The sequence below is a fragment of the Haliaeetus leucocephalus genome, unplaced genomic scaffold (genome assembly GCF_000737465.1).
Source record: "Haliaeetus leucocephalus isolate CR32 unplaced genomic scaffold, Haliaeetus_leucocephalus-4.0 Scaffold395, whole genome shotgun sequence".
Taxonomy (NCBI): domain Eukaryota; kingdom Metazoa; phylum Chordata; class Aves; order Accipitriformes; family Accipitridae; genus Haliaeetus; species Haliaeetus leucocephalus.
The window spans coordinates 8,389,650-8,412,536 of NW_010972831.1; the positions used below are offsets into that span (position 1 = coordinate 8,389,650).

Here is a 22,887-nt window from a genome sequence, read left to right on the forward strand (position 1 = left end):
TTTGTATTATTTTTATTTTATTTTCCATTTTAAAGTATAACTATTCCTAAAATGCTGAACCTAATAAGAAGAAACTGCATTTGAAGTGGAGGCAAAAACATACTTCCAAGAAAATAAGCAAGATCTCATCTGTCAAAGATTTTGTTTAGAGCACTAGCCATGCGTGAATACGGCTACGAGTAAAACAAGTTTCTTCTCATGTTTAAAAAAAAAAAACCAAAAAAAACACAACACAAAACAAACCCAGACATTTAATATATGCAGGTAAGAATCAAATCTGTCCAAGTGCACAGACAACTTCAAATGTAACATGCAGGCTAAGATTCATGCTATTTCAGTGACGGTTCAAATTCAGCTCTCATTATATTATAAAAATTGGTTGCAATTCTGGGTCAACTAAGTCAATGATAAAATTTCCACCAACTGCAGTGGAATATTTAATCTTTCGTGTTCTCCATATTTACCTGTTAACAGACTTTCATACTGGACATAACAGTCATATTGCTCTCACTGCATTTTAAGCTTTCAAAATACATTGGTCTTTGTTTTGGAGTTTTGGTGTTTTTCTTTGCCAATTGTACCAAGCAAGAAAATGCATTCATGCATCTGTTTGACAGTTCTCCCACATTCTCCAAGAGTAGCTTTGTGATGCTGGGCTGCATCAGTTTGGATGACAGTTAAAAAAATAAAAATAGTATGACCACGAGGAAGTTGATACAAAGCTTGTGAGCAAGCCTGGTCATGGCAAGTAAAGCTGGTCTCATTTGTCTAGATGCCTCCCTCATGAATGGCATATATGACATCAGCTTTATTTTTTCATTTTCTTTATTTAGCAGGGAGGATGAGGACAGAATTTGGCTAAGTGTTAAGCTAATGATCAACAGGAGGATTGATATTCTATTAATTGTAATCAAAACACATCTGTTTCAAAAGTGCAAACAGAAAAAGAAAAAAACCCAAACCCAACACTTCTTTCAATGCCATGTGCCTAATATACCTCTGAATGTTAGTACTTTGTTCTTTCCATTCAGTACCCACATGTTCAGGGGTCTTGATGAAACAATTACTACTAATACCAAAGACTTAATTCTCAATTCTCAGTGAGGGCCAGGAACACATTCCTAGAAGCCAGAGTTCATTAATGATTTTATGAAGTAATTTATAGAAAGGAAACTTCAGAAGAACTTGCACACTACTCTCCATACAGTTAATATACTTAGGTCACATCAAGATGAATTTTATTTTTCTGCAGTAACATTTAAGTGGTTAAAAACTCTATAATCTGCTTATAAACGAATTGCAATAAGTTATGCAGAATTTGTACCTGTCCAAGACTTCCCCATATCTTAGCTTGAATGGAAGGATACATCTGTTTTTCATTTATTGTCATTGTTATAAGCTTATCAAGAATAGCAGTGACTCGCTGGCGCTTAGCATCATCATTGTGTTTACAGAATCGGACCAGATTGGACAGCCAGGGAGTCATATACTCCAGACAAAGATGTTTCAGTTCAATACCTGAAATAAAAATTCACCTTGTAACACAGAATCAGCACTGGTCTCTATTGATGAGTAAGTCATTATTTGTGAGCACTTTTCCTTTCAATTTTATTGTCTAAAATAATTACTATGAGAGGTGAGCAAATAATACTGGGCAAACAGACAAGCTTCAAAAAGAAACGTACTCTAATAATGACATCCAAGAAACATCTGTAGGAATCTGGTAAGGAGATGTTGACATTTTAATATCTTATTAAAAGATGCTACAAAGATGTGTACATTCAGTATTAGGTGAGACTACTTTTTAATTTTGAGAATGTATTCTAAACAGCTTCCAACAGTAAAGTCAAAGCTGTGTTATGCCTGGAAAAAAAGGATGACAAAAGTAGTGCAACAGAACCAGATGTACATTGAGAGAGAGAATCAGTCTGAAAAGATTAATTTTGATATGACTAAAGAACCCTGTAACTCTTCCGTGCATGTATACTCTAGAGGTTAAACCTTCACTATCATGGACCTTAAATTTTTATTTTTGTTCTGCAATATCTCTACTTCTGGTGAATTAGTACCAGCCTGATAGAGATCTATCTAAAATACTCACTGTACAAAACTATCAACAGTGATATGAAACAAATAATTTGTACTGTGATCTCTCTGAATGAACTTAATCCTCTAAACGAATGAAATGTCTAGTGAAACTTGTTTTAACATTAATTTCAAAGTTTAAAAGGCAGTTACTTTTTTTTTTTTTTTTAAATCTACTTCATGAGAAAGGAAAGGGCACATTCAAATGTGAAAAGTAATGTTTTTGTTCCAACAGATGCCATTCCAGTTTGTGAAACTGCCTGGCTTCAGAGTATTACATAAATGAATAATCTTGAAAACAGCTAAAACACCTCTAAGAAGCATTTGCAATTTAAACTTACTGTGACTCAGTAACATGAGGAAGCTTAATTGACTTAGCTAGACAGCTACCAACGTAAATCTTCTCAAATTCATGGTTAGCATTAAGGAATACTAGTGTTACTTACTAGATTTGCTAAATCCAGAAATACACTCTTCCAAGAACTCTAAGGTAAGGTGTGGCTCGTTAGCTGCAAGAGTCTTACTAATAGATACAATAAATAGCGTGTTGTTGGCAGGAATACACAGACCTGAAGTTTCCAGTAACTGGCCCTCAATCTTTAAATTAAAGGTACAGGTTAAGGCACAGAGAAGATTATAGGCAGCAGACCTGTAACAAAGCAAGCAACATGACTTGTAATAGTTTTCTTGTACATTTTAAAATATAGGCATAACAGCAAGGCATCACAGTGGTAGTACTGATGTTTTAAGAATCAAATCAATACTGCTATATAAGAGATTACATTTAAAACCTGAACTTTTTCCCTGCACCAGTTAAGATTCAGAGACAAAAACATTTGTCTTGGAGAAATGAAAGAAATTACTCCTCCACTTGCTTTAAACAATTTCTGATGAGGTTAAAGAGTATGCTTGAAGGACTTTGTACTGGACTTCTCAGAACAGCTTTCAGTTCCAGGAAATTCTAAATATTTCCACGTGCACCTGAGCTGCCAAGGGCCCCAGAGGCTGCCACTGAGCCAGCACCCAGTCTGAGGTAGTCCTTTCTGACAAGATTCAAGACCCCTCTCTAAGAGGTACAGCTCCCACATTGTTAAACAAGAAGTTCAACATGATGAAAATCAAATGTACCTAATAAACATGTATTGCAAAACAGAAGTATTTCTCCTTATAAAGAGAAATCAAGCTTCCTGCATGCCTTCAGTTACTCTGACAGTACGTATGCCTTTCTTTGCCTACAGAAAACTCAATCTTACCTTATATTAACAAGCACATTTTATGGAGCTGTGGTGAAAGAAAAATTGTTTTGTTCAAGAGACATTTGCTAACACTAAGAAAACCTTGGAAAGAATTCACATTTTTTATCAAAGTTGATACTAATTTAAAAGATCTGTACCGCAAACTGGGGTCTGAGCTTCCCAGGTTGAGCAGCGCTATGTTCAGTAGTGTTCCGGGGACATCCTTAGGACGAATTTTAGTGTGCTGAGGGATGGAGTCTGGTTGTGACAGCTCCCACCGTGTCCGTATGTGAATGATGGACCTAACGATGGCTTCACACTCCTGATGCATGAAGGTGAGTGGTGTGCCTTGGTTGGCAATAGTTAAGGTAAACTGGTTCTCATCAACAAGACATATTTCCTCAATTTCAGAGGCATAGTATATATCATTTAAAAACACTGTTTGTCCCAGGACTCTTGTTCGTTCTGCTGATGTCACCTGCACAGCTGTTGACCCAACCTTCAAAAGAGAATAGAAAAATGGTTCAGCACCTATTGTTAAAAATACAAAGAGAGAGAAAAGTCTGACACTTCTGATTTTATAAAGATAAATGTATGAAATTTTATGCTGCCTAAAGAGGCATACTAATAAATTGTGTTTTCTCCTCAAGACAGGAGAGGAAAATTAAGAGACAGTAAAATCACATTCAAATCCTTATAAAAATGTAACAATTCACTAGGAACAGCATTAAAAGGACTTACTTTAATAGAAACTTTGGTGTCTTTATGAGCCAGTTTGAGAGCATTGTGAAACACTTTCAAGTCCTCCTCCAAAGCCAAGGTAGCTGCTGGGAGTTTCTGCTGGTCGTGTTCGATGTGCTCTGCCAGTTTCCCTGGAGAGTCTATGAAAATAAGCCTTTTGCTTCCTTTCAAACCTGTCAAGAGCCTTTCATGGTATTTGGTGTATTCTCTGACCCAAGAGTTACAGTTATAAATAAAAACTGCTGAGACATTTTCATAAGCAAAGCCTGGAAAAACTACAAACCATTTAGAAAGAAAGTCTGTTTTAAAGCGGTTACTGGGGCCAGCATGTGTGAGGTCCACTACAATTTCATATGGCTTTGCATAGTATGGCTTCAGAGTTAGCAGTACATGGTATATCAATAAATCTCCGTTGATCTGACCAGTCTTGAATCTGTAAGAAAACAAGACAGGCGTTGTTGGGTTTGCATTTTAGATCCACGTTACAAGCATTTGAGTGGTGTATTACACATACTATTGCTACACTAAACCAGACCGATCTTTCACACAGTTCTAAAAATACCACTGATCCAAAGCAATGACACTGGACTGGCAGCTACAGCCTAAAGGCATCTATTACTATTCTGTCATAGCTCACACTCCAGCCAAGTTTAGTGCCCATGATGATGAAGCTTGACTTGGGATTTAACTCAACTTCATTTTCAAGTGCCACGCAACCTACCACAGCCAAGCAACCTCCAGACAGGCAAGTTTACTCTACTACAAGAAAAAATAAAATCCATGCTGGAGAGCAACAGTGCATCAACTGGATCAAAACTGGATTACATGAAAAGAGGTCAGAGTTTGTTTAAAATTAAAAGTCCCTCAAACCAACTTTTTAACCTCCTTAGAGATACAAATTATAGCTATTTTTATATGTGCAAAAATGCATTTATTTCAGAAGTCTTAATTAAGACTAATTAAGCATCCACATACCAACTTTCTGAGGATCTCAAATACATTTCATTTGCTATATTCTGCAGTGCACTCTAATGCCTGGTTGAGTGTTTCTAAGGATGGTCAGTCCTCTGAGTAGTACAGAGGATTTGCCTACAAAGTAACTCTTTCCAAAAAAACATTCAGATAACATATAAATATTAAGAACCTTTTGTTCTCTTCAACAATTCTCTGAATTTTATGAGACTGGACAGCACATCTGCCCAAACCAAGTCTCCAGAGCTAGCACAGCAGACAAAATTCTACTAGGAAGAATTAATTAAAAATCAAACTCAACAGTAGCTCATGAACATCTAAGGTACTTTTAAATACCTATCACTGTTTCAAGCTAGCATTAACTCTTTCAAGGCAAACCAACAGGCTACAGAAAGAGCTAATAAATGTTGTAAGCACGTATGTAGTTTTAAGTGTATTGGGACACTGTTCTTGATAACATCTGAGGGAAACCACCTGAGCATAGGATAACTGAGGAGATAAATTTCATGAACGTAGAATATTTGTCTGCCGAGGATACTTTTTTCCCCTCATGTTACTTCCTGTTGTTCTGAGAGCTAATTTGGGCAAGTCGGTGTTTTTCCCCCTCTAACGTGTCATGGTATAGTTGTTACAAAAAGGAAGTGTGTCATCTCTGTGGTTTTAGTTCTCCACTTAGAGTAAACGACATATAATTTCAGTTACAGATTTGCTTAAAAAATACCAGCATTGTCTAAATCTACTTGCTTTACATTATTGGCCGTTTGCACCCTAAGAGCAAATATATGCACAAAGAAATCTTAGTGTTAAAGGACTAAATATCTGAAACACCAATTTTCTTTTGACTACATCTCAGCAAGGTAAGTACACATTTTCCTTCTCCTATTTTAAGTTCCACTTCAAAGTTTCTTAGATTTTCTAGAAAATTATATGCAAAAGTATTTTTAAAGAAGTTCAAATAACTCATAAATAGTAACAATCTGTACAAATATTATCTCCACCTGAATTAAGGAAGCTGATATAACTGTATTTTTAGTAATGTTAAAGGTTATTCACAATCAGACTCCAAAGAATTAACAGTGACAGTCGCTACTCATCTCTGTTGTTGCTCTTTAATGATCAGTTCCTTTCCTCTCATGATTTTAAGTGAAGCCCTTAACAACATCAGTTTGTTTATTTTTAAGAAAAGCACATCTGGTCTAGTACGCTACAATTAACACTGGACTTACTGTAGTCTTGGAGGGAGTGGGCAGAAAGAGAGTTGCAACTCTCTGACAGTAACATTAAATGTTGGAGTATATCTGTACTGGCAAATGTATCTCAGTTTTGCATGTCATGCAGAAACTTTATGTGAAATGTTGTTTTGTTTCAAAAAAAAAAAAAAAAAAGGCTTTGCTGTTTTTGCTTTTCTTCCTTTTTGAAGTAAGCTACAAGGCATCTTCCAGGCAACCTTTACCATATGAAGATAAAAATTCTACCTGAGCTGTAGTTGATTACTAAGGTGGTTTCTAATTCAAACTTAACAACAAAGATTCATCTCAGAATGGAGTCTAATTTTATGTTACGGGTGAACTGCAAAGTAAAAAAGGTACATTTATCTTTTGCTGCTCCTTTGTCACGTAAGGAGAGACACCCAGAGTTTGTTCCCTGGTTACATACCAGGCATATCACTTCTTTCATTTTCCTGGAGGACTTCAGCAGTTCAACACACTGCCATTTGGGTTTTGCAAAATAGGCAAGTTCACCCCTCTGATTTTTGGGGGTGAATATATTAAGTTCTTTGGTAGGCACGCTAACTTTTGACTATGATAAAAATAAACATTGTCTGGAATATTTCAAAATTACCTAGTCTTACAAACATACAGATATGCTTCATTACTTTTAAAGTAATAGCTTCAAGAACAAATGTATTTATAAAATATAGCACTGTTACTTTTGGTCATTCTCTACAATATTTATATTTGAACCAAACATGGTTCTGTAACATTCAAAGGAAACATTCTGTTCTGCTGATAGAGACAGGTGAAAGTGAGACGCTGGATGGGATAATAAGCCTTAAAACTCTGAACATGTCTGACACATGCAAACTGGATAAAGTAGCAGCAGTGAAGTGGTTCACTGCTTGTCTAATTTGTCACTATTACTTTGAGGTTATTATCTTAGTATCAGACTAACCTAAAGATCAGTTTCCTGTCTGCCAGACAAATTCAACAGGTACCAATTTGAATACTAGAAAAAATGTGAAACAGAACATACTAATGGTAATATCATTTGCATAATTAACTCAAGCATTTTAAAGAAAATGTCACAATCTGTAGCATGTTTATGAGAAAAATTTGAGAAGTACATTTGTGATAAATAGCCTTTTGTATAATAAAGCAGAAAAATTAGAGAACAAAGATTTTCTTAGGCATTTATGAAATACTCCAGACAGCTGTGCTAAGAAACATAAACAATTAAAATAAGTTACTGATGTCACTTACAGGAACATTTTAGATTAAAGTTTTTCACTCAATCACCTTTACAGGCACGGTTATGTTTCCCACATCCCGGGGAATACAGGCGGGTAAGAAGCAGTAATCTGTAAACTTTACATGGGTTTCTCCTTTCACTGTGTAAAAGCAGAACTGATGAACTTAAAAGTTGTAATATGGCCAGCTTTAAAGAGGAGGAACTACCACAGAGTCTGCCTCTACATCACTGAGTAGTTCGTAGGAAACAGCTTCCTTTCTGCTCTATATTCTTTTTTAATCTTCATATATTTTCTATAAACCTCAAACTGTCAGAAATTTGGGACAACCTATTCTTTCAGAATACCAACTGCTTGAACTCGTCCTCCTATATCCACTAAAAACAGGGTCAAGTTACATATTTTTTTTCATCAGAAAGGCTGCTCTCTACTGTTCCCCGAGAAGTCTGATTCAAACGTCTAAGAGCTAGCATTTACTAAACTAATACCATAATTTGTATTTTTGTAGGTGACCAAATAGGAAGATGAAGACAAAGAGACATAGTAAGCTACACTTTGCCTTCCCTGTCACAATCTTTTCTTTGTGTCTGCAAGCAAGTGCAAACCATACTGATTATCCTAGGGCTGTAAATGAAACCTGGAATCCTATCAGCCAAAACCTAAGCAGAAGCCAGAATATAATGGAAGCCAATACAAATTCTCCTCTGAGCACCAATTTCAGCAGCAAAATGACTACTTCCGAAATGCAGACAAGTACCCTGCAATTCTTATTCTCCACAATGGCCCAAAATTCAACATCTTCCCCTGCCAGAAGTGCTGTTTCTGCCACTGCAGGACCCAGGAATACCAGCAAACCCAAGAGTACAATGACAAAAGAAATATGTGAATACAATAAGTCTCTTATACTGATTTGCTTCATTATAATAGCAGTACTTGTGCTTATCTGCACCTTCTTATTTCTGTCGACAGTCGTAATAGCAAACAAAATGTCATATCTCAAAAAAACTCAGCAAGGAAAACGTAGGCCCAGGAGCAATGGTGATATTCTGGCAACTAACAGTTTATGGCCAACTGCAGCAGGAACGTGGCAGAGGATGCCTAAGGAGACAACTGGAACTGACTCAATAATGCAAGACTTAATATCAGGGAGAGATGCTGCAATCCAAAGGAAAACCAAAGATGAAACTACTGAGAAACTCACTAAGGAAACAGATAACCAACAGGAAAACAAAGAACCATCAAAGTCACACAAACCCATTTTAACCAATTTTGTAGTTGAGATTTAATTCAGACTCAGGTAAAAACTCATCTGTTGCCTTTATGTCATTAATATAAAGCAAAAACTTAGCTTTCAAGTAACAACAAGAATTCTAACACAGGAAAACTAAATTCAGATCTTAAGGTTTTTCCTTTTATGATAGCAGGAATGCTATAGCAACTTGTAGATCTAGAAGGGAGTAAGATTGTATTAAACAGCTTTCTATAGTGTCAAGAATGGTTTTACTCCTTTGACCAGAAATCATGGCGACGGGCTGAATGGGATAAAACAAAAGGACAGAAGTCTGCCCCCTCTCAAAGATCATTAGGGGGAAAAAAAGGAAAGGACTGTTAGTCTAATAAATATACCATGCCATAAGGTGCTACACAGGTATAACCAAGTTGCTTTTTTAAGAAAACCATAATTCAGTCACAACTTTGATGCAATTACTGAATCAGGAACTAGTCCCTCTCAAAATGCCCTTTCAGCTTTTTCCATCAAGAACTTCTTACAGCAGCTTAATTGCTTTTGAACCAGATAGAGATTTGAATCATATTTATTATGTTTCAACTTTGTGTATGAATATATGAAGTTTGTATTATATGTTAGAATATGAAAACTGTTTCAATTTGTTACCTCCAATAAACTAGCAACATCAATTTTCAAATAACGTGACTTCTGTGATACTATTTCTCTAACTCAAAATATTACAAAAAATAGTACACAAAGCATTTTGGAATATTATATTCCTATAACATTTGCTGAAGGTCAGTAAAGGTCTTCTCTGATGGCTAGCTGTGATTTCTTGCATCATGGAAACACACTCCACTTTGTCCTTAATACAACCAATTAGAACATGCCACAAATTTCTTCCAAACCACCAAAACTTTTAGCTTCTTTATTCTCATATAGACCTGATTTTCCCATACTTCTGAGGAGATGTCTGTGTCTGGTCTCACTACAGCAGAGCTTTGTTATTTTAAGGAAACACGAGAAGCTTTTCACAGGCTACTTCTTGGGTGGAAGATGATCTGTTGCACCATGGTTACAAGTGCTAGAACTGCATAATGACAAAGCTCTAAACATCCTGTGCATCTGTAATAAACATTTTTGACACAAGAGATGGTTGTATGAGTTTGAAAGAACCAGGACATGACTGAATCCCCAATTCATGTTCCATTACATCACCCATAAACTTTGCTGAAAGGGCAAGTAAAGAAGCAACAGAGAAGCAAGAAGACAGTATCATGGAAGCCAAGAGCGCAAGAGCTAAAATAATGCAACTGCCCATATCAAAGGTGGTTTGTGTAGTAAGGAAGATAAAGTTGGAAAGAGTTTGCAAGCTTAGCCCAGAACTGGGAGTCATTAGTAAATAAAGAAAATACAGGGCAAATTCCAATGAATCTGCCATAAACCACATATTCAGACCTTAGCGCTCAAAGGGATGAGGCACAACACACAAGCAGAATGGGAGGACAAGGGATTATGTCAGGCATTTCTAAAACATGAGGAGAAAGGCGAGAAGAGTAAGGGCAAACTGTGACAGACCAGTGATGACAACCTAGTACTTAGGAGATGAACTGAGAACATCTGACATTGGTGACAGAGAGCTGAAGGGCAGGCTTGGGGGATGCTGCATTGCAGTTACCTCTTCCATCCCCAAAATGACCACAAGCACAGGAGGCAACAGCAGAGGCTGTGCAAGTACTAAAAAAAGAATCTGAGGCGGCAAATGTGAGAATCTAACCTGGTATAAAACTGCTCACAGCTAGGAAGGTAACATAACTAAAACAGGAGAATGAATCTCTAAGAGCTAGCCGCTCTGCATACAGGACCATAGTAAACTGTTAGCAGGCAGCAGATTAAAGGGGTAAACCAGCAGTGTCATGAAAAAAGCTGGCAAAAAAGGAAAGAACCAGGATCGTATTAGTGGAAGGAAGGAAAAACAGGAAGGAAAAAGAACTAACTGCCAGTGAGGTGGGAACTGTGGCAAAAGATAGGTGGAGACTATGAGGGTTGAAAAGAATGGGGATGAGATAAAGGAATCAGACAAGAAATTAGGAGTTATAGTGTGAGTATGGGATCAGGATTTGTGTTTGCTGCAGGAGCAGGGAGAGTCTGAAAAAGAAAACTCATGCAATCAGAAGAGAGGCACAACAGGAAAAGCAGGAGGAGATGAAAAGCTGCAGAAGGATCTGGCAGTAGCTACTTGGCACACTGGCAGAACACACTTGCAAAATACCGTGAGGACATATTTGTGCATGTTTCTTTTTGCCAGGCAGCCTTTCTAGGCAAAAATGCTCAAGGAGTCAAAAGAAAGTAGTTTGGGTTACACTAAACGGTATGGACAAAGACAGACAGTGGGAGAACAGCTGCCCAGAGAGCACAGCCCTCCATTAATGATGGTAGCAGGTACCAAAGTCATCCAGACAGAATAATAACATGGGAGGGGCAGGAGAAGGGTGAAATCTGTAGTTATCTGCCTTTTAACTGCACAAATGAAGATGCGTAAGCAAGCCAGCATCCTGTGATCAGATAGCTTTCTATGACTCACTGTAATGAACCTAAGGTTGATTTTCCACTAATAGTCATGACAGTGCACCAAACCCACCACTGAAATTAAATCAGTAAGATCCAAATCCAATCCGAACTTGCATAATTTTTGACTCGCACAGAAGTAACTGTAAGTATTTTCAACAAAGACAGGCAGACAAGTATTTATGAATTTCTACATAATAGGCACATACTGGGCAAAAGCCACAAAATTTGAGTTCTATAAAAATGGCAGAGCTGAAAAGTTTGCTCATAAAGCATGCAAACTCCGAGATAGGGCTCTTAGTAATCTCCCCACTCTTGACACTTCCTGCAGCAAGTGTTGGTAAACTTCCTCCTCAGCTGCAGAAACCTACTTCAACATGAAACGAGCCATTTTAAGCTGCTTGACTTTCAGCACACGGTCCGTCTTCCTAAGGCTTCAAACAAAAAAGTAAGACGATGCTTGCCCGATAGAACATAAATGTGCAGGTAAGAATCAACTTCAAGATGGAAAAGCTTAATATTTGTATTATTTGGTTTGAAATGGAACTGCACTGTGTACAGCACTGTGTTTGTCCTGACTTCAGGATGTATTCAAAGCTCTTGTTGAATGTCTGTATCTTAAAAGTATTAGGGTTTCAAACACATGTTGTTTGATGTTGTTACTATGAACTATCATGAACTCAACATGTAAGTATTATTTAACTATATTTTGAGAAGAGCAGAATAAAAATTAAATTGAATCATTTTTAACTGTTATAAACCTTATAGAGTTCAGATCAAAATGTTCTCAAGAAGCATTAATTTATTACTCATACGTGTTTAGACTATTGCATCTGAAATTTAATTTTGCATATTTGTAAACCCACAAAGATGTATACATATTAATTTCCCAGAAACAGCTTCATATAACTAGCATTACAGTAACTAATAAATGAGCTCAAATTGCATGAAAATAACTTCAGATAAAAAAACCACTATGTAGTGGATATATTTTATATCATTTATTTCATACAGAGACATTCAGAGACCTGAACTCTAAACAGTACAGGAAAAAAAAAGGTGTTTGTTTCATGCCAACAACTTAACATTAACACAATCTCCTCCATCACAAAAAGCGTTCCACATGCCTGAATATATTTATAAAAACAGTTTAACATTAAAGTGCTGTTCCATTACAGCATCAGTATTTGGAAACTTCTTAAAAATTAATATGGTCTACCCTTAACTGCTGAAGAGAGGCAAGAACAGGAAATAAAAGTTTAAGAGAACTGTAAAGACCCTTTAAACTTAGGTCTCAGCTTATATCCATCAAAACAAGACAATTTTCTTCACCCGTGACAATCGTGTTGTTAATACTGCTCAAGTGTTTCATATTTTGTTCCAGGTCCATAACCATTTACATGATTGATAAATGTTATTTTGAAACACTGTTAGGGCTTCTCTGCTGATGCCTTTTTCTGATAAGGTGAAAAAAGGTAATAATCAAGACATTCCCTTCAGAAAAGTCACTTAATTAGAATGATCAATAATGTTGAAAATCTGCTTGCTGTTGTCAAGTCAGTGACAAACCTGCTTTGCAAATGGGAACAGGCATGAAATTTTAAACATTGGGTCTAATATTATTTTCACTACTATAGTATTAACATAAAATTGTCTGGTGTCAGTAAAGCGTAACAATACAACACACACAATTTTCAAGTTAATATGTTCTGTTTCATTCCTGCTATAGGAGAGGACATATTTAAAGAGGCTGCAGGAAAATGGCCAGCAACCAAGTAATACTGGTTCTCTTCTATGGAGAAATCTGGAAATCACTTTCTACAGCAATACCTCAAAACATTTCCATGAATAAAAGAAACGCATATACCAGTATCAGGAACCCAGCAGAAGACAAAGCTCCTCTACATCAGTTGCAAGCAACTGGACCCAGTTTACACAAATCTGGAAGAGCACTGACTGTTGCGACACCACCTCAGTTCCCTAAAGCACATGCAGAACCTAGCGATGGAAGCTGGATAGCAGCACTGATAGTTGGTATCATTTTGGTTAGTATGATAATGGCTATTATTTTAATTCTTCTGCGGAAGTGCTGCAAGAAGTCAGTTCTAGTGGATTCAAATTGGGCAGGTCGTTCTCCATTTGCAGATGGAGACGTACCAGATGTCTTTATGGACTCTGACCAGACTACCAAACGTTCATCAGTTTTATTTATGTTGCCTTGGAAATCGAAGCAAGACTCAAACTTACAGCAGGATCCCACTGCATCAGAGAAACCATCCCACTGCACTACCAGTAATGAAAACAGGCAATTGCCTCCGCCAGCTGAAGCATGCTCTGTAGCCGGTATTTCAGTTCCCAACACGGATGCGTCTCCAGCTCCCACCTCAGCAGCAGCAAGCTGCGCACCCGACTCCGGTCCTCACCCAGCGGCATCACCTGAATCGCCCGACCTGCCACCTCCACCTGACTGGCTCAGGGAACCAAGGGAGGATCAGAGTTCGGATCTCGGCAAGACCCAGGAGTTTCACTCAGAAACAGAGGAACAATTTCCCCCACCACCCGAGTTACATACTCAAGAGAGCCAGGAACCACTGCCCCAGCCAGAACACCCTTTACAGACTGCCAAAGCTGATTTCCAGCATACTTCACATTTTTCTTAAATGAAGTATTCTTCAAATAACTGAAAAAAAGGGGAAGTTGACGCAGGCAAGAACAGTGAGACCACAGCATGAGCATTTCCCCTGTGTTTCTTAACTTCAGCTTTCACAAAAGGCAACAACTTGCTTCTGCCTGAAGGAAATCATTACAAAATACAATACAGATTGTGCCCACTAATTATTTGTAACTAGTGATTCCAAATTTTGGAGATTACAGAAGACAGAGTATGCACACCTTTGTGTGCCAGTATATACATACATGTAACTACACATAAACACTGAGCTTTCAAGAAACAGTACAGCTTTAGAGGGACTCAGAGCTTCTAAAAATTGTTTGTTCTACTAGGCTGTATAAGTGAATGCAATGAATTCAAGTTCATTTTAATAAAGCTTTCTAATTCAAAGATGTTTTGGTCACTTAAAGCACAACTGAATATTTGCTTAGATACAAACCTCCGAATTCAAAACAAAGTCTAAAGGCCTCGACATGCATACATATCAATGTTAATTCGAAGACCCGTTTTCTGCATATGACTGGGCAACAACTTGGTAACAATGGATTACAGGTACCTGAAACAAATCCTCCTAACAGCCATCAGTTGTTCTTTACTAATAGCAAAAAGATTTCCTTTAGATGAAGTATTGCCAAAAAGTTCACTGGTATAGAACCTCCAGTGGCTTCACACTATTGTTTGGTAAAGCAGAGAACAGTGCGAGTAAACAGTTAATATAGTGGTCACTAAAAAGCTGAAATGGCTCCAAACACTTGAAGAACAAGTACAAAAAGGCTTTCTTTTACCTAGATACTTTGGATTTTTACGGATAAAACAGAAACAGTGTGCAGAACACTCAGGCAAATGATTAGCAGAATTAGTTGTGCACATTCACTAACTTCTTCCTCTGAAGCAGTATTTTCAAAATGCCCTCAATATTATTAATATAAACTTTAAAAATTTATTTAATGTTGTGTCGGTGCCAGATTCCTTTTAACACAAGGTGTCTAAGTGTTTTACATGTTCCTTTCTGGGCCCTGAGTACAAGTGTCTAAAGAGTAGTGTCCTGTCTAAAGAAAAAATGCATTTTGATAAGCTAACTTTTTAGTGGGAAGTAGGAGGGAGGTCTTAGAGGCAAATTAATTTCCTTTTTTTTTTAACCTGTACTGAACGTTTAGATTTATAGAAAGAAGCTGCTAGATGCTGAAGCTAGCTTTCCATGACATGTCTGCAAAATGGCAAAGAGTTTGTAGTTTTGAATTTGCTTGGGGAGAGAATGTATCTGTGGATGTTGCACAGAGCACATGTTAGCACATATTATAACAATAAACTTCAAAATCTTTAAATTACCACTAAAAATAAGTTATGCAAATGCAATTCTAGGCTGCTGTGCATACAATGGACGTAGGAAAAGATATTTACAATTTTTTCTTACTCTTTATATAAGCTATATGACTGTGTATGCCTTAAGAACAGCATTCCAATTACGCAAAGATTTTTTTTAAGGCTTGTTGCGTTACACCATGTTAAAATTAACAGCATTATAAACTATATCCACTCTTACCATATTGTTTTGAGAAATTCAGATAAAGATTACCAATAGAAATCTGTAAAATCCTACAAGCTGAGCTATATTATACCTGACAATATAGTGATAGCCTGATCTGAGGAGTAGAAAACTGAGTATTTTAAAATGATGAAAAGATATTCTGGCAGCGTAGCTTAAAGAAGCTTAAGATAGGAAGCCTAAATTAACATTAACCTTTATTACAGGAGGAGAGGTTAACCTAAGGTAAAAAAGAACACAACTTAACATGACTTTTTAAATAGGAACATTTAAATGGAATCACAGCTTAAGCTAAAATAGTCTACAGAAATTTCATTTGGTACTGTTTATGTAGGCAATCTTACATGTTATGTTTTGAGGCATTAACATAGCATAAAATATAGAAACGGAGAAGTTAACTAATTCAAATTATAACAACCAACTATTTTATTGAATATGCTCGCTTGGCAATAAATTTGAGTCAGCACCAACGACAGCTCTGCAGTCCTCCAATGTAGTGCAGATCAGGTGGTTGCAGAGCCCCAGCTAGCAGCAATACGATGCAGCTGAAGAGGCAAGCACAATCCACAGACAGCAACTGTAGCTACTCTCTAGAACAAGACGACCTCTAAGCTTAAATCTTTCACAGAAATGATGTGCTGATATTGCAGAAGAGATTACGGTAAGTTTGTTTTTTGTTTTTAATCACAAAAACCTACTACAACAATAAAGACAGAAATAAGAAAGAAATTATTAGTTGATGACAGATGCTTGCACCAGAAATTTGCTGCAGTGTCAGAGATTTCTTACTAACATTAATCCAGCTTTCAAACATGTGTTAGCAGCTTTGAGAATGTAATTAACACTATAATAAGGAATAATAATAATGTGCATGATAGCATGAACATGGAATTTGGGGTTCAAACTAAATTCCTAACAGTTTAAGATGTATTTTAACCAATTCTACTTAAGCAAATAGCACGCATGTATGGGGGGGGACTGCTACATTACTGCAGAGATTTGTAAAGCAGATCCAGTTGACAGCCATTTTTTCATCCTGTATAAAAGAACACATTATTCCAAACATAATATAGGCTTGAAATCACTAAAAACAAGAAGCAGACATTGTATAACATTTGGAAGAGACTTGCATTTTCGGAAGAAAGCCCTCATTTGAGCTTGAGGGGGAAAGGGAGATGAAAAAACAAGTCTCATTCTGCCAGACAACATGACAGTCTATGAAGGGATGCTTTGTAAAGTCTCTCTTGAACAATTCTAAAAAGGACCATGCCACAAAGGGGTTTATTGATATTTTTACTTAATTTCTCCTGCAAGTGGCCATTGCAAAGACAACCCTTATAAAGAAATAAAATATATTACGTGGATTTAAAGGGTGTCATTTTGGTATATTTGTTTTCAGGCAACAATGGAATACCAGATATTGAATACATCTACCTGTCTGCTGGTCCTTCTGTTTTTCATACCCACTGTTTCGGGTATCTGTCCTTCTAACTGTACATGCTCAGGAAACGACAGGAATGTGGACTGTTCAGGCAGAAACTTAACTATACTGCCACATGGACTTCAAGACAACATTACATATTTAAATCTGTCCTTTAACCAGTTTGTAGATCTCGATCATCAGCTAACGAGATTCACCAATTTGAGGACCCTTGATATTTCAAATAATTGGCTCAAGAATGTTCCTGCTCATCTGCCCAAGTCCTTATGGGAATTATATGCCATAAACAACAACATTAAAGTTCTTCAGAAACTTGATACAGCTTACCAGTGGAATCTTAAAGTGCTCGATGTTTCCAGGAATATGGTGGAAAGAGCTGTTCTGATCAACAACACACTGAGCAGTCTCAAGTTTCTCAATCTCAGTAGCAACAAACTTTGGACAGTTCCAACCAATATGCCCTACAACATAGAGACGGTGGATCTATCCAATAACTTCTTGTCCCAGATACTTCCAGGAACACTGGTGAGACTACAACACCTTACAAGCCTCTACCTGCACAACAACAAGTTCACATACATTCCCGACAAAGCTTTTGACCAGCTCCTTCAGCTGCAAGTGGTAACACTATATAACAACCCATGGTCCTGCAGTGACAAACAAAATATCCCCTATTTGCTTAAATGGGTGCAAGGAACAGCTGCCAGTGTTATAGGGGCTCCCTGTGCTAATCAATCTCTGCTTTGGATGGATGCCACACCAACTTCAGCAGCTCCCACAGTTATAGACTCTAGCCTCATGATTAAAGGAATGAAGGCAGCAGACAAAGCTACTTCTCCAGTGGCAACAGAACCAACCAAAATGACAAAAATGCATAAACAATTTAAAGCTAAGGAAGTTACTACCTTGGCAACCTTAAGCCAAACTGTAGTGTTTACGAGCACAGACCGACCACTACTCCTCTACCCAGAAGATCTGACAACTAGGAAGGTTAGTTCTCAAGAAGCAGCAGCCACACACACAATGTACATCAAAGATTCAACCGAGGTGAACTCAAGCCTGACTCGTTCAACAGGATCAGCCACTACTCCTATGACTTTAAGCATCACCAGTGGAATGCCAACAAACTACTCCAAAATGCCTCAAAGCACAACTGCTACCTTAAGGAAAGAGGAATCCACTACAAATAATTTGAATACTCATGTGCCCTCCAAAGCAAGTATCTGTGACATGTATTTGTTTTATGTTGTAATGCTTAATGCAGTGGCAATGTTTATTGGCTAAGGGCTTGTACCTTGTGAAAATTATTGAGTTTATTCCTGTGATACATAGCTGGAGTTAAGACATCCAGTTGAAATAATGAACCAACAAACAAGAAATTCGAAGTTCTGACTCTGATCTAAAGAAAATAACAGTTCTTAATTAAAGAAGTGCACACTAATGTCTTGATACTAAGCTGCTACTTATTTTAATATGTCTTAATTGAGTAAAACTAACCTTGATTTTGTTTTTAAAAATGTGCTTATTTTGTATTTAAATTTTTAATTTTACTTGCACAGAATAAAACATCAGAATTTTAAGTACTGATTTTATGTATGATTTTGTCATTAAACAACTGGAAAAAAATAGAAGGCCTGTATCATATCTGCATTGTCTTGCTTGACTTGCCAGTGAGCAATTCTTGTAATATAGCAGCACAGATTCCTTGTAAGTTATGACGACATGCAAAAGGAAGGGAAAAAATAAAGGAACTAAACCTAGCTGTTTCACTAATCAGAAGTTATTCCTGAGAAAAATTGCTAGCATGTGTATCTATGTTTGCTTCATATGTATTAGGATATTTTATATATGAAGAACAACAGTTTTGAATTTAAGAATTAAATATGACAATGCCATGATGTCTACTAAGAGGGTGTAAACTGAGAAGGCAACATGGTCCAACTTCAGCATGGGAAAAGTGGTAGGGGCTGATATCTTTTTGCTCTGTCTTGACTTAGAGATTGCAGGCAAGTTATTTCTCACTCCATATTAAAAAAAAAAAAAAAAAAAGATAAAAGTAGAGGAAAACAAAAGATGTTCAATGCCATGACACTCTCCAACAACGAGGAGTTAGCTACACAAATATAATGAAAGGGAACTCCTTCACTTTATTTCAAGTGACATCCAAAAATCTGAAATGTTAATACATTATGCTCAAAAGAATATTGCAAATCAGCCAGAATGTATCAAACTACTACTTTTTGATCAGTAAAATGAAATACCAGCCAATTTCTAAGGCCAGTTATGTAACAAATCAATTAAGCAATTAGTTGTCAAGCTGTCATTGAAACAGTCCTTGAATCTTGTGACTTAAAAAAAATTAATTCAGTCCATGGCATTGAACATGCCCAAATCCTTGCTTTATAAGGATGAGCATGAATGCTATTCTCCTCCTATGCACCATCAGTGAGTAGAAATAGTTGCACGCATGGTTCTGTCCACTCTAGGAAAATACTTTAAATTATGTGGCAAAGGTACTTGATATACTACAGATGAAGTTTTGCAAACAGCATGAAATGAAAACTGAAGAACAAGTTCATTGAAAAAGTATTATTCACTTAATATTACAAATCTTTATACAATGTTTTCCACTCATTTCAGGCCATTTAATTTCCAGTTATTGTAGCATGAAGGTGCTGCAAACCCCAGAAAACCTCACTACTGAGACTGGAGTCCTCTACCTATTTCTCCTAGGTGTCAATGAGGGCTGTAGACCATTTACAACCACTGGTATCTGAGAAATCACAACTTTGCAATTGTGAACAGTATTTCTATAACCAGAAATGTGTTTTAATTTCTAACAGTAAATGTTACACAATGAATTTGTACAGTTATTTCATTGGCATTTAAGTAAAAATAAAGTTACGTTTGTATTGAACTGAATTAGTGACGGTGCTTCTTTTCAAATAAGCATAGTAATAACACCGAATAGGTAATATTTTATTATACAAACCCATTTCAAGCAGACATTTGGCTCAATCTTCATGTCTTATGGGGGGAAATTATGGTTAAATCAAATTGTATTACTTTAATACTGCTGTACCCCGAATATTGTTTATTGATAAGCTGATGAGATAACAGTAACATAGGGTTTACACTTCCCCTTCCTACCCTTTAGAACTTGCAAACATCTAAGGCACTCTATCCACTAGAAAAAGGCAGCTCTTTCTCCCTCTCAAAAAAAAGATTCTCCATGTTTAATAGGACAGAAAACCTAAAAAACCCCCGAAACCAAAGACTGACATACGTTTTAGGTAGACAGGGATTAGTTATCCAAGTGAAAGTTTAGACAAGCTAGACCATAAGCAATATGTGCATGGTAACCTTCAACAGCCAGTGCAAGTGCCTCATTATATAAAGTGGCTACCAGCAGTCTGAAAGAGTTGCCCACTTGCACAAGTTCCATATATTTTTCCCCAGGTTAAACCATCTGACATGAACTGATAAATTCCACTAACTAGGACCAGTATTAAAAAAAGTCACTGCCTGCCGCTCTCTTTGGACAGTCAATGTATTTGCAAGTACTGACTGACTATAAAACAGTATCAACCTACTTATGTTCAGAACTAGGTACTTCCTAGAATTATCTCATCCATATGGTTTCATCCCACACAGTTTAAAGCAGCTTAGCTTGCAAGGTAGGACAGAGATCACAAAATGAGGTGCTATGACTAAACTGCCTTGAGTTGAGGAAATTACATGAAATACTACACATGTCTTTGCTGAACAATTCAATACAGGATGCCAAATGCCATTGCATGCAAAAAACCTACATCGAATCAACTTTAAATGTTCTGAGAATGTTTCACCCATAATAAGACTATTCAGTCAACAGCAATCCTATAAAAAAAATACTGTTTTCCAGAAGTTGTTTGGGGCAAACGGCAAGCCCCCACACCGAATGACTTGCTAGCCAGACTTCAAAGTTTCGTGCATGCTGATAAAAGCTTAGAAGTGGAAATGGGGTCATGCGGTTTTCCAATACATGTACAGGATTGGGAAGCTAGGATACAAAAAAATTACAGATGGGTATAAAAGTAAGATGGCACTCCCAAGTTCTAGGGCTGTGCTCTCTACCCAAACCTTCCTTGCCTGTGGTAGGTGCAAGCAAGAGGGCTTCTTAGACTGCTTTCAATAAAGCAGGCTGAAATTTAGGTTTCCTTGTATTTTTCTGGAATACAAATGAGTTGATAATGGAGCAGAGAGTAGGCAGGCAAATGTAGGAGTCATGCACTTGTTGCTTGGCAACGGTGCAGTCAAACTGAAATAATACTGATAGGCATGGATGTGAACATGACAGCAACGGTTTGTGTTGTTTTAAACATGCTGGTCATTCAGTCCATGATAAATATAAAATAATCTATTTTCAGAGAAATTATTTTTTCCAAAATAACTATTTAGCATTTCAGGACGATATTCAAAATACCCAAAAAAGGTCTAGCGCACCTTGTAATAGAAATACGATGCTTTTGAAAGGTTAAAACTGCTGTAGGGATAGCTGTGGTCTGAAGCAATAACTCAGAGGTTTGTATTCCTATTAATTAATTTGGGATCAGCTTTAAAACTTAATGGCAGTACTTCAGGATCAGTATTTATTGATTTATTGATCATTTTAGTAACAGTGTAGGGATTAAAAACAGAAGAGAACTGGCTTCAGAAGTCAGGTTGTTGCCCAGGAAACAAAATGTGAAGAAAAATGACAGAAGGAATTAAATTTCACAGCACAAGAAGGATATGAACTGATCCAGATATATCAGTAAAATGACTCAACAATGTCCTAGCAACAAGATCTCAAAAACCACCCAAAAAAAACCCAAACCCAACCCCCAAACCAAAAAAACCCCAGCCTCCTGCAAGCCCTCAAACATCCTGGCAGCTCCAATCTAAACAGTCTTTCTACATTTCACACCTTTAAAAATGACATCTAGCACAGAACCACAAGACAAACACCCCAAATAAGCACCACTTAGCCACATTCCTATTAGTAGAAAAGATGTCAGAGCATCATTCCAGAGCAAAGCCCCACCTGCTAGGTTTGAAAAGGCAGCCTCATGGAACAAAACTGAAGAATTACAAAGCTGCTTAAGAGGACGCAAGCAATAAAAAGGGAGGTAAAGGCAAGCAATATTCCACCTAGTAGCAAGGCTTATGTCAAAGTATAACAATATTTTCATTAAGTATCCTGTACTTGGATAGAATGTATACAAATCTGCTCCTTACCACAATGCAGGAACGCATAACTGACTTGTACCATGATCACTATGGTTTAGCAGTGATTTTTCATTCTCCTTTGAGGAACTGAGGTTTGTGTTCATTTAAAAATCCCTCAGACACAGTTTATAAAGCTATTTTATTGAAGACAACGTCTCAGATTGTTAAACTGCCAGGTAACTTGGTCAATGATTAACACTTCATATTTTCTGTACAGTTCACTATCACAAAACTAGGGAATCATCTCCATTCTCCTAAGACTGAAGAACAGCAGATCTGCAAGAGATCAGAGGCCATTCTGGAGCTCGTTTGTATTTATAGTCTCTTTTCACCCCCAAACCACAATTCAACAGCAGACAGTTTGCTGACTTTTGAACCCACCAGCTGGGTGGGGCATACAGATCATAATGCAGCATTAGAAAAATGCCACGGCAAACTTTTATAAACACTTGCCTCTAAATACCTTTCTGATGGCCAGTTATGAAAGAGGATCCACTTCCACTATTGTCTGATGTTCAAGCTTTGTTTTTAGTCATCCCCTCCTTTCTGCTGAATTCAACAATCCTTAAGCATCAGTTACTAAATAAAAGGTCAGGGCTATCCATACTACTTCGCCAAGTAAAAGAACTTAAAAAGCAGAGTTACACACAGAATAGGTATTTTAGAGTTTCATAGCGATCTAA

At 37.1% G+C, this 22,887-nt stretch overlaps 4 protein-coding genes across 4 annotated transcripts in view; 3 read left to right on the top strand and 1 right to left on the bottom strand.

Moving 5' to 3' along the window:
• Nucleotides 1-22,887, bottom strand: part of NF1 (neurofibromin 1) — a 90,401-nt gene that overhangs the window by 20,655 nt on the left and 46,859 nt on the right. The window contains exons 37-40 of the mRNA XM_010573967.1: nt 4,062-4,494; nt 3,479-3,819; nt 2,532-2,734; nt 1,325-1,518 (exon numbers count right to left, since the gene is read on the bottom strand). Of these exons, the coding sequence (XP_010572269.1) occupies nt 1,325-1,518; nt 2,532-2,734; nt 3,479-3,819; nt 4,062-4,494 (1,171 nt within the window). The remainder of the gene's footprint in view (nt 1-1,324; nt 1,519-2,531; nt 2,735-3,478; nt 3,820-4,061; nt 4,495-22,887) is intronic.
• On the top strand, nt 5,722-9,244 carry EVI2A (ecotropic viral integration site 2A). Its single transcript, XM_010573837.1, has 2 exons — nt 5,722-5,890; nt 8,009-9,244. Exon 2 carries the CDS (start codon nt 8,025-8,027, stop codon nt 8,784-8,786), a length of 762 nt encoding a protein of 253 aa, XP_010572139.1. The 5' UTR covers nt 5,722-5,890; nt 8,009-8,024; the 3' UTR covers nt 8,787-9,244.
• On the top strand, nt 11,689-14,943 carry EVI2B (ecotropic viral integration site 2B). The gene is made up of 2 exons (XM_010573836.1): nt 11,689-11,782; nt 13,026-14,943. The coding sequence occupies exon 2, from the start codon at nt 13,057-13,059 to the stop codon at nt 13,954-13,956; it is 900 nt and encodes a 299-aa protein (XP_010572138.1). The 5' UTR covers nt 11,689-11,782; nt 13,026-13,056; the 3' UTR covers nt 13,957-14,943.
• Nucleotides 15,326-18,996, top strand: OMG (oligodendrocyte myelin glycoprotein). The gene is made up of 2 exons (XM_010573835.1): nt 15,326-16,174; nt 16,913-18,996. Exon 2 carries the CDS (start codon nt 16,919-16,921, stop codon nt 18,236-18,238), a length of 1,320 nt encoding a protein of 439 aa, XP_010572137.1. The 5' UTR covers nt 15,326-16,174; nt 16,913-16,918; the 3' UTR covers nt 18,239-18,996.